At 38.1% G+C, this 15,920-nt stretch overlaps 1 protein-coding gene across 1 annotated transcript in view; it reads right to left on the bottom strand.

Annotated features, from left to right (window-relative positions):
- Window positions 1–15,920, bottom strand: part of LOC150075741 (vesicle-fusing ATPase 2-like) — a 243,134-nt gene that overhangs the window by 178,208 nt on the left and 49,006 nt on the right. The window contains exon 6 of the mRNA XM_090387859.1: window positions 210–267. Within this exon, the coding sequence (XP_090243985.1) occupies window positions 210–267 (58 nt within the window). The remainder of the gene's footprint in view (window positions 1–209; window positions 268–15,920) is intronic.

Here is a 15,920-nt window from a genome sequence, read left to right as displayed (position 1 = left end):
TTAAAACCTTAAAACTTTCTTTTAGTTATGCCACTGCCTTCTAGTTTCTGAAAACAATTTGAATTAATTAGATAATACCAAAATAATTGTCTTACTTTAGCATACTGATACATTAAAATTAACAGTAATTTCTTTTCCAAATTTTATAGTCCAAATTGTGAATGTATGATTAAATTGTGAGTGTACAAATAAAAGCAAGAAAAACTAACCTTCCATTTCTTTTACTGTAATCTTCAGCAACTTCATATCTTGGAAATAAAAGGCAAGCTAAAATTGCAAGACAACTGAATGAGAAATAGATAGCACATAAGTGCCTGGCATAATCACTAATTACTAAAAAAATTTTAAATAATAGGATGGTTCAAAACATGACAGAATGATCTGGATGCATCCATTTGGATAATTCTGAAATTTTATGTATAGGAATTATTGCTTAGAATTTTATTTTACAAAGAGGTTTGTAATCTGTAATTTTTGTCTATAGAAAACACCAAAATGGTAAATTTCATCCTATTATCAACTAATAGTGTTTAAAACAATATCTACAGTTCAGGTTCATGTTAATATACACCATATGATCTTTTCAAAATCCAAACTGATTAACTCCACTTTTTAGTGTTGTTTAGTTTAATTTGAATTTATGCCCCCACAGGTGAATAATCTGAGAGAGAGGAAAAATTCCCATCAGCATTGAGCTTATTCAGTCGATTCAAAGCCTTATACACCTCAATCAGATCACCTTGCAGGTGACTAATCTCCAGAAGCTGCAATTTGCAGAAATTAAGCCTTCCTTGGTAAAAGCAGCCCTTTGTTCCTCTCGGCAATCTTGTTGCCCACTGTACTTGTTCCAGCAGCTCAACATCCTTCCTAAAATGAGGCCTCCATACTTTTATGCAGTACTCAAGGTGTGACCTCGACCATTGCCTAATAATACCCCTGGCATTGTTGCTGTGAAGGGTCTATTGTATATACCATGTTTGTATACAATAAAGATTAATACAAAGGGATAATCATCTCCTTATCACTGTTAGCAAAATTCCTGTATATCACTGACAAGACCCCATGTTTTCTGAGTAGTGCATGCCTCTGCCAGATCTACTCAGAAAACTTCAGATCTGGCTGCACAATAACCCCCAGGTCTTTTTCATTTCCCACTACTCTGAGTAGTGGGAAATGAAAACGTAACGTACCAACTGTGTAATACCACACAGTTGGTACATTACTCTGGAGTTACTGAAACCCATGAGTAATTTGCATTTATCAATATTTAACTTCAGTTCCACCTCTCAGCCCATCTGCCCAAATTTAGCAGATCCTGTTACAGTAGTATTCTGTCATTACTGTCATTAACAACCTTGCCAAAGTTCATATTATCTGCAAAATCGGGCATTAGGCCTAATATACCTTCCTCAATATCATTGATAAATACGGAAAATAACAATGCATCCAAAACCGAGCCCTGAAGGACTCCACTAATAACATTAGTCTACGAAGTTCCACTAATTACAACTCTCTGAACACAAAGAAAGTTAGGCAAGCAAAGGCAGATTATGAAAAATCTTTGGCAAAGGATGCAAAGAAAAACAGCAAAGACTTCTTTACTTATAAAAACTCCTAGAAGGAAAGGGATGAACTAGATTGGTCCACTTGACATCGAGGGTTTGACAGTTCATGATCCTGCTCAGATAGCTGACAAACAAATAGCTCAATGAGTATTTTGCAAGTACATTCACACATGAGAATGTTCTGTAGGGAAGAGGAGAACAGAAGCTTAATAAACTATAACACGGAACCAAATGCCTTTTGTTATAACTGAGAGCAAGTGGAGGAGAAATTGTTGAAGTTAAAAATAAGAAAGGAAACTGAGGTGGATGGGATCTATCCAGTTGTATTAAAGGAGGCAAGCAAACCCTTAGCCATAATTATGAGAGCATTGCTGGACTCGGGGGAAGTCCCCACGGACTGGAGATGTGCAAATCTATCCCCAATTTAATTTCTGTTGCAGGGAAAATAATGGAGTCACTGGTTAAAGAAGCATTGCAGGATCATCTAGACAAGACTTCAGTTATAGCTCGGACACAGCATGGGTTTGTTAAGTAGGAGTCGGGTCTCACCAATTAGATTGGATACTATGGTCACAAAGGAAATGGATGCAAAAAATAATTTTGATATCGTATACTTGGATTTCAGGAAAGCTTTTGATATTGTTACACATTATTAGCCATATGGTGCAAGGAAGCTTGAGGCTTAGGCTACACCGCCCAAAAAAAAAAATATATATCTGAATTAACCCTGAGAGAGAGAGGGGGGGGGGAATGAGGCAGAAGTAGAAAGGAATCACCAAAGAAAGAGAAAAATTAAGATATCCAGCTCAGGACCCTGGGTGTGCCAAGCCCATACTCACACAGAAGACTACTGATGAATTGGAGCAGTGTGGCATTAAGGACAAGTTACTACAATGGATAAAAGGATGGTTGAGTGGAAGAAGATAAATAGTGGTAATCAATGGACACTGCTCTTCATGGACTAATGTTATTGGTGGAGTCCCCAGTGTTTGATGTTGGGCCCATTATTGTCTTGTATATTACCAATGATATTGCTTAATGTTGAAGTTTGCAGATGATACAAAAGGAGACGGGGTTGTTAATGACAATAATGACAGTATGCTACTGCAACAGGATCTAGAAAAGTTGGGCAGACGGGTTGAAAAGTGGCAACTGAAGTTTAATGTTGACAAATGCAAAGTACTGAATATGGGTAGCAGTAACCCCCAGAGAGTACATTTCGAGGGTACAGCTCTAAAACAGTGTTCACAGGCCAGCCGCATTGGTGGGTGGTGGGTGACCACCCAAGTGTGAACCAACGTAAGCAGGGGTCGAGGTGTGACGCCCACACCACAGGGAGGAATTATGCCGCTCTATGTTACCAGGCAGTACTAGGTGGTAGATGACTCTCATCAACCGGTGCAATACCACCACTTTGCTTATTGGAGGCTTGAAGTGGTGGAACCCATGTTTAGTCTCTAGAGCTAAGTTCCGGTCAACCCTTCCCCATCTCTTCCATCATGCAGCATGATTGATGACTTTTGAGGTTATGATGGCGAGATCCAATATTCCTTACATTTCGAGGGTACAGCTCTAAAATGGTGTTCGCAGGCCGGCTGCTAGTTAGTACACTGGACCGAACCGATTGGTAACTCTCTAGGAGGCTTCCGGATCAGCTAGTGTATAATCTTGCTACCTCTACTCTGCCAGATAGTGACTGGAGGGAGTCCGAGTAGTGTGTATGCGGGGAGCATGGTCGAGGCCACGTTATGTCAAGGATCTGGGTATATTCTTACGTATATTCTGTACGCCATATCCAAAAATTTCATTACTTCATACAGCATGTCCCACCCACTTTTTCTTACTATTGAATACACCATGAATTGTCAAACTAATAGAACAAGCTTATCTGCGAAAAGATCTAAACCTCCCAAGGACTTCCTAATTCATTTCACAAAAATACGTGGTCTCAATTTTAATCTCAACGATGTCCATTTCCATTTGCAGTCTGCCAAACCACGTGTACTTTTTCTGACAGAATCTCAGTTATTGGTTGATTCAACTACTGCTCATCTCAGATGCCCAGATTATTCGCTGTATGATTCCTTTCGCCTCAAAGGTGGTACTTGTGCATATGTCCGTTCTGATATTCCCTGTCAGAGACTTGGCAATTTGGAATCTCCTCTCTTTGATCTTCTCTGGCTTAAAATCTCTCTACCTCATTGTGTCAAATTCATCTGTTGTCTCTACCGTTCTCCCAACGCCACTAATCACTTAGAGCTCTTTGACTTCCTCTCTTTGAAACTTGACTTTCTCCAGTCCAACTTTCCTCACAGTGAGGTAATTTTCCTTGGTGATTTTAATGTTCACAACTCCAGCTGGCTTCCGTTTTCTAGTCACACCGACCCAGCAGGTCGAGATGCTGAGGTTTTGCAATTACTAATGACCTAGCACAGATTGTTCATTTACCTACAAGAATACCGGACAATCCTAATCGTACAGCCAATACGCTTGATCTTTTTCTCACAAACAACCCTTCCAAGTACACGGTCGAAGTGAGAGGTCCTTTAGGCACTTCAGATCACAACATGGTGATTGTCTCTTCTTCAATGGAACCTTTATCTCATGGCTATTCCCAACCTCGTGTTGTTTGGCATTACAAGAATGCAAAATGGGATGACCTGCGAGACATCTTTTCTTTTTTTCCTTGGTCGGATTACTGTTTCAAAACTTCTGATGTCAACGTTTGCTCAGATTGTGTCAGTGAAATTATTCTTGCAGGAATGGAATCTTTTATCCCACACTCCACTTTAAAATCTCGTCCTTTATCTAAACCTTGGTTTACCAATAAAAGTGCCAAGGCTGTTCAAGAGAAGAATGTTGCATATCGTAATTGGCTTGTTTCTAATTCTTCAGTTTCATTTTCTGCCTACACCAAAGCTCGCAACAATTGTAAAGCAGTTATTAACCAGTCCAAACTAGAGTTTGAACAGGCTAAGAGTAGAAAACTTGCTTCTTGCCATAATGGTAGCCGAGCATTCTGGTCGCTTGCCAAAGCTATTGGCCGCAACTTTTGCCCATCTCTGCTCCCACCTCTGTCCAAACCAGATGGTTCTGTTGTCACTTCAGCCAAGGATAAAGCTGACCTACTAGCATACCATTTTTCTTCCAGCTCATGTATTAATGATCTTGATAAAACACCTCCCACCATTCCCAACACACTCCATTCAATGCCTCCTGTGGTCTTCCGTCAAAAGGATATCAGAAAGATTTTGATGAATCTTGATGCTAAGAAAGCTCCAGGTCCTGATGGTATTTCTCCACTTGTTCTCAAAACCTGTGCTCCCGAACTGACTCCTATTCTTTGCCGCCTTTTTTCACTTTCTTATTCCAAAGGTGTTTTTCCTTCTGCTTGAAAATTTGCTCATATCCAGCCAATTCCTAAAAAGGGTGACAAATCCCTCCCATCCAATTATAGTCCCATTGCAATTACTTCTACTCTTTCTAAAGTAATGGAGAAACCAATTAACCGCCAACTTTTAAACTACCTAGAAACCTTCCGTCTTATCAACGATCGCCAGTGTGGATTCCATCAGTGTCGATCCACTGGTGATATTCTGGCTTATGTTACCCATTTATGGACTAATTCAATGGAAAGGTTCAGTGAAACACAAGTAGTTGCTCTTGACATCTCAAAGGCTTTTGATCGCATTTGGCATAAAGGTCTTCTAAACAAGCTTCCATCTTATGGTTTGCTAACTGTTTTTAGTAATTGATTATCCAGTTTTCTCTCTGTTCGCTCACTGAGGGTGATGGTAGATAGCTCTCTGTCTTCTAACTTCTCCACTAATGCCGGTGTCCCCCAAGGTTCGGTTCTTTCCCCCACTCTTTTCCTCTTATATATTAATGACCTTCTTCCATTGACTGGAAATCCTATCCATAGTTTTACCGATGACAGCACATTCCATTCCACTTTCCATTTTGAGAAACCTTGTCCTGCTCAATCAGCTTCAACTTCTCAAAAATCTGCTACCAATTCCTTAAATGCCGATCTTCAGGTAATTCTCCAGTGGGGCAAAGACAACTTAGTTGATTTCGACCCTTCTAAAACTCAGTCGTCTTATATCTCGCAAAAAGGATTCTTCTGCTCCTATGCTTATCTTTAGTGACACTCCGATTTCTAGGCAAAATTATATATCTCTTTTGGGTATTACCCTGACTTCTAATCTCTCTTGGCACAAGCACATTACAAATATTGCTTCCTCTGCATCTAAAAAACTTGGTTTTCTCTTTCGCTCTTGGTGTTATTTTTCTTCCAAACAGCTGCTCACTCTGTATAAATCGCAAATCCGCCCTGCCATGGAATATTGTTCCCACATCTGGGGTGGTGCCCCCAAAACCTCTCTCAGGCTTCTTGATTCCATTCAGAAGAGGGCAGTTAGGTTAATTAACGATTCATCTCTAACAGAGTCTCTCCACTCGCTTTCTCATAGATGTACTGTTTCTGCTGCATGCCTCTTCTACAGATACTTCCATGGGCACTGTTCTTCTAAATTGGCTTCTGTAATTCCCGCTCTCTCTTTCAAAACAGTCCGAACACATGCCGCCACCAGCCAACATCCATTTACTATCGAACTTCAAACCCACAGAACCAACTTTTCATCTTCCTCATTTATTCATTCAACTGCCGTTTTCTGGAACAACCTTCCTTCATACGTATTTCCTGAAAATTACAATCTACAGAAGTTCAAGTCCAATGTCAACAAACATCTTCTTTCGTCTTCTCAACCTCCAACCCAAGCACGGTACTAAGTACTATAGGTTCTAATACCTCTCGTGTTTGGGGTTCACATAAAAAAAAAAAAAAAAAAAAAAGAGAGAAAGGTACCAACAGTGTGGTACTACACTCAGTTGTTTATTATTATACTTATCAGAGTCATTACGTCTATAATACACTCCTGCTCTCAATTTTGCTTTCCCAGTGGTTTTGGTCACACCAAAATGACTCAACGCTGCTCTGTCCACCCATGTCGACTGGCTGTACTTCCTTGGATTTTATGTGTTTCTTAACTAATAGCATAACCCCTCCTCCCTTCATATCCTGTCTATCCTTCCTGTACACATTGTACTCCCCAAATTCAATTTCTGCATTCCTTATATCTGTCTTTGATATCCCAACAATATCTGCCTTTGACGTTTTGACCAACACCTCAAATTCATCAAATTTATTAACTATACTCCTAGTATTGGTGTACACACAAGTATACATGCACCTGTTCCTATTCTTAGCTACCCTAACACAGCCCATGTATTTATTTGTTCCGCAATGACTCCTAGCAGTCTCTGAAATTCCCTGCACCTTGTTTACTAGACTGCTGCTGCTCATTCCAATAGAAGCAGTGCAAGAATCACTTTCACCTCTGCCAGCAGCTACTGTTAATCTATTAGTCCATGTATCCGCCCAAGTTAGCAGTTTTCAGACCCTCCTAACACTCTCAATAGCATCAGCAAATATTCTTGCACCCTTTCTTTTTAAGTGTATCCCATCTCTGCAGAAGTAGTCTCTGCTGTTAACAAGCACAGATCAGGCTGAGAAAAATTCTACCCCTTGAGCCTTGCACAATCTCTCTAAGGCCGAATTGATCGACAAGGCTCTCATCATATACTCCTTCCTATCGTGTCTGGGCAGAACTGCAGACAATTTCTAATTCAACCCTAACTCAACATTGACCTGTACTTTTTTTTTCAACATTGACCTGTACTTATTAAGTAATTCCGCTAGTCTCCTACTCTTAATATCATTAGTGCCAACGTGTACAACAATATCACCTTTTGTGTCCTTAAAAGATGATATCTGCTCTACAATGTCATCGACCTTTGCCCCTGGCAAACATACCCTGGTCCTGTTCCACCTATCCTTTTTTGCAACCCTAGGGGCTCACATATGGTGAGTATGGGCTTGGCACACCCAAGGTCCTGAGCTGGATATCATCATTCTTCTATCTCTTGGTGATTCCCTTCTACTTTTGTCTCTCTCTCTCTCTCTCTTTCTCTCTCTCTCTCTCTTTCTCTCTCTCTCTCTCTCTCTCTCTCTCTCTCTCTCTCAGGGTAACTCAGGAATTTTTTTTTTGGCTGGTGCAGCATAAGCCTCAGGCTTCTTTCTTTGCACCATACAGCTAATAATAATAATAATAATGATGTTCCCCGTTTCCCTGGCAATAGAGTCACCGCCAACTACTAATTCCTGTGAGACCAGTGCATTCTGCCTTGGGGGGTTGCTGCTGTGTTGAGTGATATTCAAGTGCAAGCTCTGGTGTTGATAGGGACAGCTGATAACTTAATGGGCCCTTCAATTTAAATCCTTCGAGGGCATCCACCCTGTCCTTCAAGCTCTCATGTAGGCCCATAACAATGCTGAGTTGGCGCCTGATTTCCTCACACTCCTTACATTGTGCACACACAAAGATATACCCCTTGGCAAATATGTCCGTTCCTGATCGCCACAAACATCAAACAAGCAGTACATTTCAAAAGGCTGTGATTCAGCGGACAACCAGCCCCCTCATTTCTCCCCGAGCCACAGCACTCCCATTAGCTTGAGCCTTTTGCTTTGCTGCTCTGGTCTGAGCCATTATTTCAATTCAAATTCAATTTCAATACAAAAATATAACCCTATATATATATTTCAGTATCAAGTATTATTTCTGAGTTACGTTATATGACTTTCGTATCTCCTATCAAGTTATATGTATTCATTTATAATGTTTAGTTTGTAAAATCTAAGGGTAGTGGAGAATGAAAAAGAACTAGGGGTAATTGTGCAGCTCAGATATGAAGTTTCCGTAGCAGTGCAGACAGGCTGCCAAAGGAGGTCATGGGGTGTTGTCAATGATATACAGTCAATTTTGCTAGCTGGGATAAGGAGGTGATTATCCCCCTGTGTAAGGCAATGGTCAGGCCACACCTTGAGAACTGTTTACAGGTCTGGAAGCCACATTTTACGAAGGATGTTGAGTTGCTAAAAAGTGTACAGAGAAGGGCAACAAGACTGATGAGGTGAACAAAAGTGTGCTCTTTTGCGGAACTTAAGTTCCGCAAATTGCAGCATCTCGAGGCTAGGCACCTGTGAGGTGGCCTCGTTTAGGTATATAAGGCCTTGAATGGTTTGAGCAGGCTTAATGCTGATGGAATTTTTCCTCTTGCTGAGATTACAAACCTGAGGGGGCATAAACTCAAATTCAGGAGAGAGAGAGTTGTGCAATAGATGTGCAGAAATTTGCCTTTAGCAAGCGGGTAGTAGATTGCTGGAACAAACTTCCATCTGTTGTGGAAGTTGATATCTTAAATAAATTCAAGGAAGAAGTGAACAAACTTCTGAAGCAAATAGATAAATGAAATAGGAAGTTGCTTTTTTTTCTTTTTTTTTTTGGCTAATGCTGTATAAGCTTGCTTTCTTGCATCATATGCCTCTGCTAATGCCAATATTCTGTCTTCTCCCACTCAACCATCCCTTTATCCATATGAGCAACAACTTGCCCTTAATGCCATACTGCTCCAACATGTACAGTAGTTTTCCATGTACAACAGTATCAAAAGCTTTCTTAAAATCCAAGAATATGATATCAAAATTATTTTTTGCATCTGGTTCCTTTGTGACCACATCATAGTATCCAGTCAAATTGGTCAGTAAGACTTCTCCTTAAAAAACTCATGCTGTGTTTTAGCTATAACTGCTGTTTTGTTCTAAATGATCCTGCAATGCTTCTTTAACTAGTGAATCCATTATTTTCTCCAGAACACAAGTTAAATGCCCTTTGTGAATTGGGGATACATTTGCACATCTCCCGTTCATAGAGACCTCCCCTGAATCCAGAGATGCTCTCATAATAATGGCTAGGGGTTTGCTTACTTCTTTTGCTGCCTCTTTTATATATAACTGGATTTATCCTATCCACCCCAGGTGCCTTTCTTATGTTTATCTTCAACAAAATCTCCTCCACTATGCTCTCAGTTATTACAAAATCATTAAGCACCCTGTTACAGTTTGATAAACTTCCTGTATTTTCCTCCCTTAATAATTGTGAAAGTAGATGCAAAATATTCATTCAGATTATCAGCTATCTGAGCAGGATCATCAACAGTCAAACCATCAATATCAAGTGGACTAATCTGATTCATCCCCTGCCTTCTACAGTTTATAAGTAAAGTAAACTATGCCATGAGTCTCATTAGTTCATCTGAAATCCATTTAGGTCCTTGAACAGTATTTCCTAGTTGGAAATACTGTACTAGTAGCCTCTAAGATTACTTCACTGAATGCTTCCCATTTAGAATTTGCTGTTAGTGACATCATGGATGTCAGATGATAGAAGAAATACTGTTAACAGCCCCAAACCGCGAACAATATTTCTTACTTGGAACAAAAAGTTTAGTTGCTTCCAAGGTTACTTCCTTGAATGCTTCCCATTTAGAAATTGCTGTTGGTAGGTTCATCAGTTGATCTCACTGTATAGAATTTAAAACTGTCTGATATCACTGTAGTCACCCTTACAAAAGCCCTTTCCATTACCCTTGATGATAGTTACATCTGTAAATGGTCACTGCCACCCAGTGGCTCCTTTATCTGCAAATTCTTAATGCATTAATAACACTGCTGATAATCAGATCCAGAGTATTACTCCCTCTGGTTGTCTCTCAAACATGCTGCTGTAGAAAACAATCATCCAATAAATCCCCAAAATGTCTTGCTAGTGAGTGAGTAACCAACCCACAAGGTACAGTCAATATCTGGGAAGTTAAAATTCCCAGAAATTCTGATTTACTGGGCCACTATTTCTCTATACAGTTGTTCGTTGTACCAATCAGACTCATTTGGCCTATACAACACACTCCTACTCTTAAGGTTATTATTATATTAAAACCACTCATATCACAGTTTATTAGGCTGTTCGCCTACATTAATTAATGTGACATATCTTTCCGATACCCATTATCAGACAAAGCTGCTGGGGAACAGAAGGCGCCTCCGTAGCCAGGTGGGAAGGAGCAGCAGTGCGTAGCACACGCTTCTTGATTAGACCGGGGTTCAAGCCCGTCACCACCAAATACGGAGGATGCGGAAAGGTCAGGGAATGACCACAGCATATCCCGGAGCAATATGGCCTTAGTTGCTAATGCTCCTAAAAACCAAAACAACAAGCTGGAGAACAGAAAAATAGAAAGAGTTACAAATTTGAACATTTTAGAATATTACAATTACCAATAATACAATTATAGTTACCAATTTACAATTACAATATTACTATTACAATTACCAATATTATAATTACAATTTACAAATTATGGTTTTAAAGTATTAAATTTTAACTTACTGTTACAATAGAAAACAGGAAATATAGTATTAATTTTCACATGGTATAAGATTGGTTTTAATATAATAATAACCTTAATGGAAAATCATCATGTAGTGTCCTTCCCTAACACTGCTACTCTCATTTTTCCTTTCCCCCCACCAAAATGACTCAACATTGCACTGTTCTCCCATGTCAACTGGAAACACACTGCCTTAGATTTCATGTGTTTCTTAATTAATAGCATAACTCCTCCCCTTCCTATCCATTCTGTACACATTGTACTCCCCAAATTCCAATTCTGCATTCCTTATATCTGCGTGACACCACGTCTCCAATATCTGCCTTTGATGTCTTGACCAGCACCTCAAATTCATCAAATTTATTTACTAACATTCCTAGCATCCTGTTCTTACTCTTAGTTAGCCTAACAATGATACCCCAGAGGTAGATAACTCATCAGACAGTTGTGAATCTGGTAGGATAAGAGGTCGTAAATGTCTTTGAAATCCTGAAATATGGTTTAAACCTAAAAAAATAAAGAGAGGCTGTGGAGATATTGAAAATTGCAATTCGCAATATCACCAAGTAGAGAAACTTGCTTCTTCAGATTCTTTTATGCTCTTGACAGCCAAAAGTCAAACACAGCAGAAATTATTTTTCTACAAGGGTGCATTACAACATCAGCAATTAAAAGATACTATTCAAATGATGAATCTAAAAACCTAAGAAATCACAATTTTACTTTTTTATTGATCTTGAAAATAAAGATATGAGTATGCAAGAAGTATTTCTGAGAAACTTATCAGGTGTCTAATGGGAGAATTTACAATTGCTGTGTTAAAGATGGTGTTAGCAAAGTTACTGATGCAAGAGGTCACTCTGTTCCAGGTCATAAATCTGATATTTCAGATATCATAAATCATATACAGTCATTTCCAGCCTATACCAGCAACTAACTATACATGTGCTCATAATCCAGATTGGAAAGATCTGAATTCTGATCTGACTATTAAAAAAAAATGTTTGATATGTATGTTACTTGCTGTAATGAAAATAGAAAAACACCAGTAAAAGAAAAAATGTGTTATCATGTCTTTTCATCGAAATTTAATTTACATTTCAAAAATCCCCTTAAAGATTCAAGTCAGCAGTGTGATATTATCTACAAACAAAGCTTACAATGAGATAAAAACAAGAAAAAAAATCACTAGAAATAGAAAACAAACTACATCTTAGGAAAGCTCAAAAAGGCTGGAGATATAATAATGAAGATAAAGAAAAATGCTCTGAATTATGTTTTAACATTTGATTTAGAGAAGGCACTGGCATTTCATAAATTATCCACATCAATCAGTTATTATAAATGAAACTTGTATGAACACGTTTGGATGCCATATGTTTAACACAGGAAGCTCTTTTATGTGTGAGGACAGAGACAGAAAGCTCAAGAGGACTGCAAGAAACTGCAGCTTTGCAGCTTGTTTGACACATCATAACTGAATGCTAAATATGCAAAACACATAGTCACCTTCTCTGTTTCCTGTATAGGACAGAACTGAAACAGTAAAAGTGTTGTTATAATGATGAACTTAATACAAAGTCACCGTTGTCAGTATGATGAACTTAATACAAAGTCACCGTTGTCAGTATGATGAACTTAATACAAAGTCACTGCTGTTAGTATGATGAACTTAATACAAAGTCCTGAAATCTGTGCAGACATCATCGATTTAGAATTTTTATTCAGACTTTGCATAAATTGAAAAATGAGCCAAAAAGTCAGCTAATATATACTCGCCAAAGAACTGATAAAATATAATTTTGGAGATTAAAAACAAAAATCGTTTTCCATTACTGATATGAAATATGATAACCTTTCTATCAACAAAGCCTTTGGAGGAAGCAGTCATAAATCAAAAGAAGACAATCGATGGAGAAGCTGTAAACTGGTTGAAAATGAAATGGATAAGGCTTGAAAAAGAGGAACACACAAAATAAAATTTAAAACCACATTCTGTGATGGATCATCATCCCAAGTGACAGAAGTTGAAAATAAATGTTGGACAACAGTAGATTATGAACAACAACAAGACATCTACTATCCATCATTATGACCCATTACTGTTTCTAAAAAATGGGATATTAGCAGATGCATATAATGCAAGAAAGCAAGCTTATACAGATTAAGAAAGCAAGCTTATAAATAACTTTTAAACATAAAAACGAGATATCTCAGGATAATCTGTGAAGGGGTTAATTTAATTTTTTTTTTTTTCCCCTGTGGATTTAAGTGTGTGTGGGGAGTGGTATGTTGTGTAGTGTTATGTTCTGTTGTTTCTCTGACCATTTAGCCATTAGGCCCCTACAGGCACCCCAGTAGATATTTACTCTGGCAAAAAAAAAAAAAAAAAAAAAAAGTGGGTCAGTGAAAGTGGTTTACAAAAAAGTGGATGAATTTTTAGATGTTGATTAGAATTTGGCAGCATTGTTAGGGGCTTACTCGGTTGGTTTAGTTAAAGTGTGGGGGGGGAGACTGGAGAGGAAACAAGTAGACTGATGGGGACGATAGAGTAGGCATCCCCAAAGAGGTCAGTGGGGACGACCAGGTGAAGTATGGGGTAGGTAGGGATTGATATTGATATTTATTACATAAAGTGGTCCCAGCCAACCAATGGCAACCCCGCTGTCAGTTACACATAATTTAGCAGTACTCTTATATACTCCTCCTCCTGTTTGCCCAAGTACAGGGAGGGAAAAAACCTGCCATGACCAATAAAGATTGATACGAATAAATTGAAAAATAATCAAATTACATAAAAAATAAAATATACATAAAAAATAAAATATACATATAATTAAATTTCAGACAAAGTCCAAACTTCATTGAAAAGATCTGCATCTGTTCACAGTCTGTAGGAAAGCCAGCAGCGCTAGGACCTGCCGAGAAGAGAAATACCAGCGCCAAAGCTGCCAAGAGCAGAAATTCCAGCACAAGGAGCTGCCGAGAACAGAAATGCCAGCACAAGGAGCTGTAGTTGCAGTGGATATAGCAGACTCAAGCCTCCATGATTTCACAGAACGTTAGGTAATTGAGCACAAGGAGCTGGAGTTGCAGTGGATATAGCAGACTCAAGCCTCCATGATTTCACAGAACTTTAGGTAATTGAGCACAAGGAGCTGGAGTTGCAGTGGATATAGTGGATAGCCCAGTTCAAATCGCCAAATGGCGTGCTGGCAGCAAAGCCACAGTATGTCTTCATCGGTGATGGTGTCAGGTCCATGTAGCGTCGAATCTGGCAGGAAGGTCAAACTGCCCATTCCACTCCAGGGGTGGGATATGTTAGCTGGCAGTGGAATACAGCAGACAAATAAAAAAAAAAAAAAAAATCAACCAGAAATCATAAAATTCAAGTAATAACTAGAATGGGTATAAACAGATGTTTTGCAAGTCATAAATAAACAACAAGAAGCGGGTTATAAGTCGTCATTGGGAGATTATTATTTTGCAATCCCCGCTATCTTCACACCCGCAGCTGAAAAAAAAAAAAAAAAAAAAAAAGACCAAATGTTTAGTTTGTTTTAGTGTGTTGATTGTTGTATTCTGTCGCAGTGCTCAAGGACAAATTTTGTTTTGTTATTTATGTCAGAATTTTTTTTATAGTAACTATTGTTTTTTTTTTTTTTTTTTTTTTGTTTAGAAATTGCGAAAATGGGCAAATGCAAGAGTTGTGCTTTCAATTAAACAAAAACTTGAAATTATTCAAAAGTTTGAAAACGGTGCATCCGTTAAATCTCTAAAGAACCATTATAATGTTGGTGACCAAACCATATGCAACCTTGTAAAAAATAAAGGGAAGCTATTAGATTTAAAATCAACATTGTAAAAAATAAATGCGTGTCCAATATGCACTACTCACGCATTGAACACGCGAGTAGTGCGTGGTAAGTTTTTTATCTATCGCCATTTTTTTACGTAGGTTGCTGAACATTTTTCAATACAGTAAGTCCCCGACTTATGTAGCTATGTTACATTATTTATAAAAATTTTTTTTTATATGCCTAAAGATTTCACCATAATAATGTAAAAACCCACAGAATTCCAGCTATTGGTATTATCACAAATGCAATAAGATCGAGTTTACTACCCGTTTATAATGAATTGCACTAACAGAAAAGACCAATAACCCAGAAAGTGCAAATTGATTTTATTGTTTTATGGCCGTGACCTCCAGAAATATGCTTTAGTAAAATGTGAGCTCATGTGGGGTGTAATAGAGTTTCCCCCTTAACCCTGTTAAGTTCTTTTCAGAAAATTAATTTTGACTGTTATCACGGTGCCGACTAAGAGAATAAGTGACAGCGCTACTAGTAAATCTACCAAGAAAATGAAAGCGATCGATTTGGATTAGAAAATTAAAATAATAAGGATGTATGAAAATATGAAGTATGGTGCAGAATTCAGATTTATCAGTGGCAATGGTGAACACAATAATAAAGAAGAAAGACAATATGAAAAGTGGTGAAGCTATCGGCACCAATGAAGTTAACTATAATAACCAAGGCTACAAAATACAAATCAGTTTTTACAGTACAATAACATGCGTTTTTTTCTTCCTTTTATGTTTTCTTATGTGCCACTCTGGCTGCTTCACCATTGTCCCCCGATAAAGTTTTTAATTGAACTAATTAAAAATATATAACTATTTCTCTTCATGCTTCTGAGGATGTTATGTTGTTTTTGTAATTTTGGCATATCAGGGCTATAGTAGCAATATTTTATTAGTCATTTCCGAGTTAGTTACGTAAAACTTGGACTTATGTAAGAAGTCCTGGAATGTATCTCTTACATATGTTGGGGACTTACTGTATTTTGGATTAACCGGGAACTTTTTTTTACCATCTATCCCGGAAAATCAAGAGTCTATTACTGTATTAATTTAATGCTTAATATTGATATTTTAATAATTAATTTAGGTTAATTTTTTCATATCATAGTAACACTAATGAAGAACTGACAAACCTT

This window comes from Mastigoproctus giganteus, chromosome 13, assembly GCF_048544385.1.
Source record: "Mastigoproctus giganteus isolate SK-2022 chromosome 13, ASM4854438v1, whole genome shotgun sequence".
Classification (NCBI taxonomy): domain Eukaryota; kingdom Metazoa; phylum Arthropoda; class Arachnida; order Uropygi; family Thelyphonidae; genus Mastigoproctus; species Mastigoproctus giganteus.
Note: the sequence above shows the minus strand (reverse complement) of the source record. Positions and strands in the feature narration are given on the sequence as shown.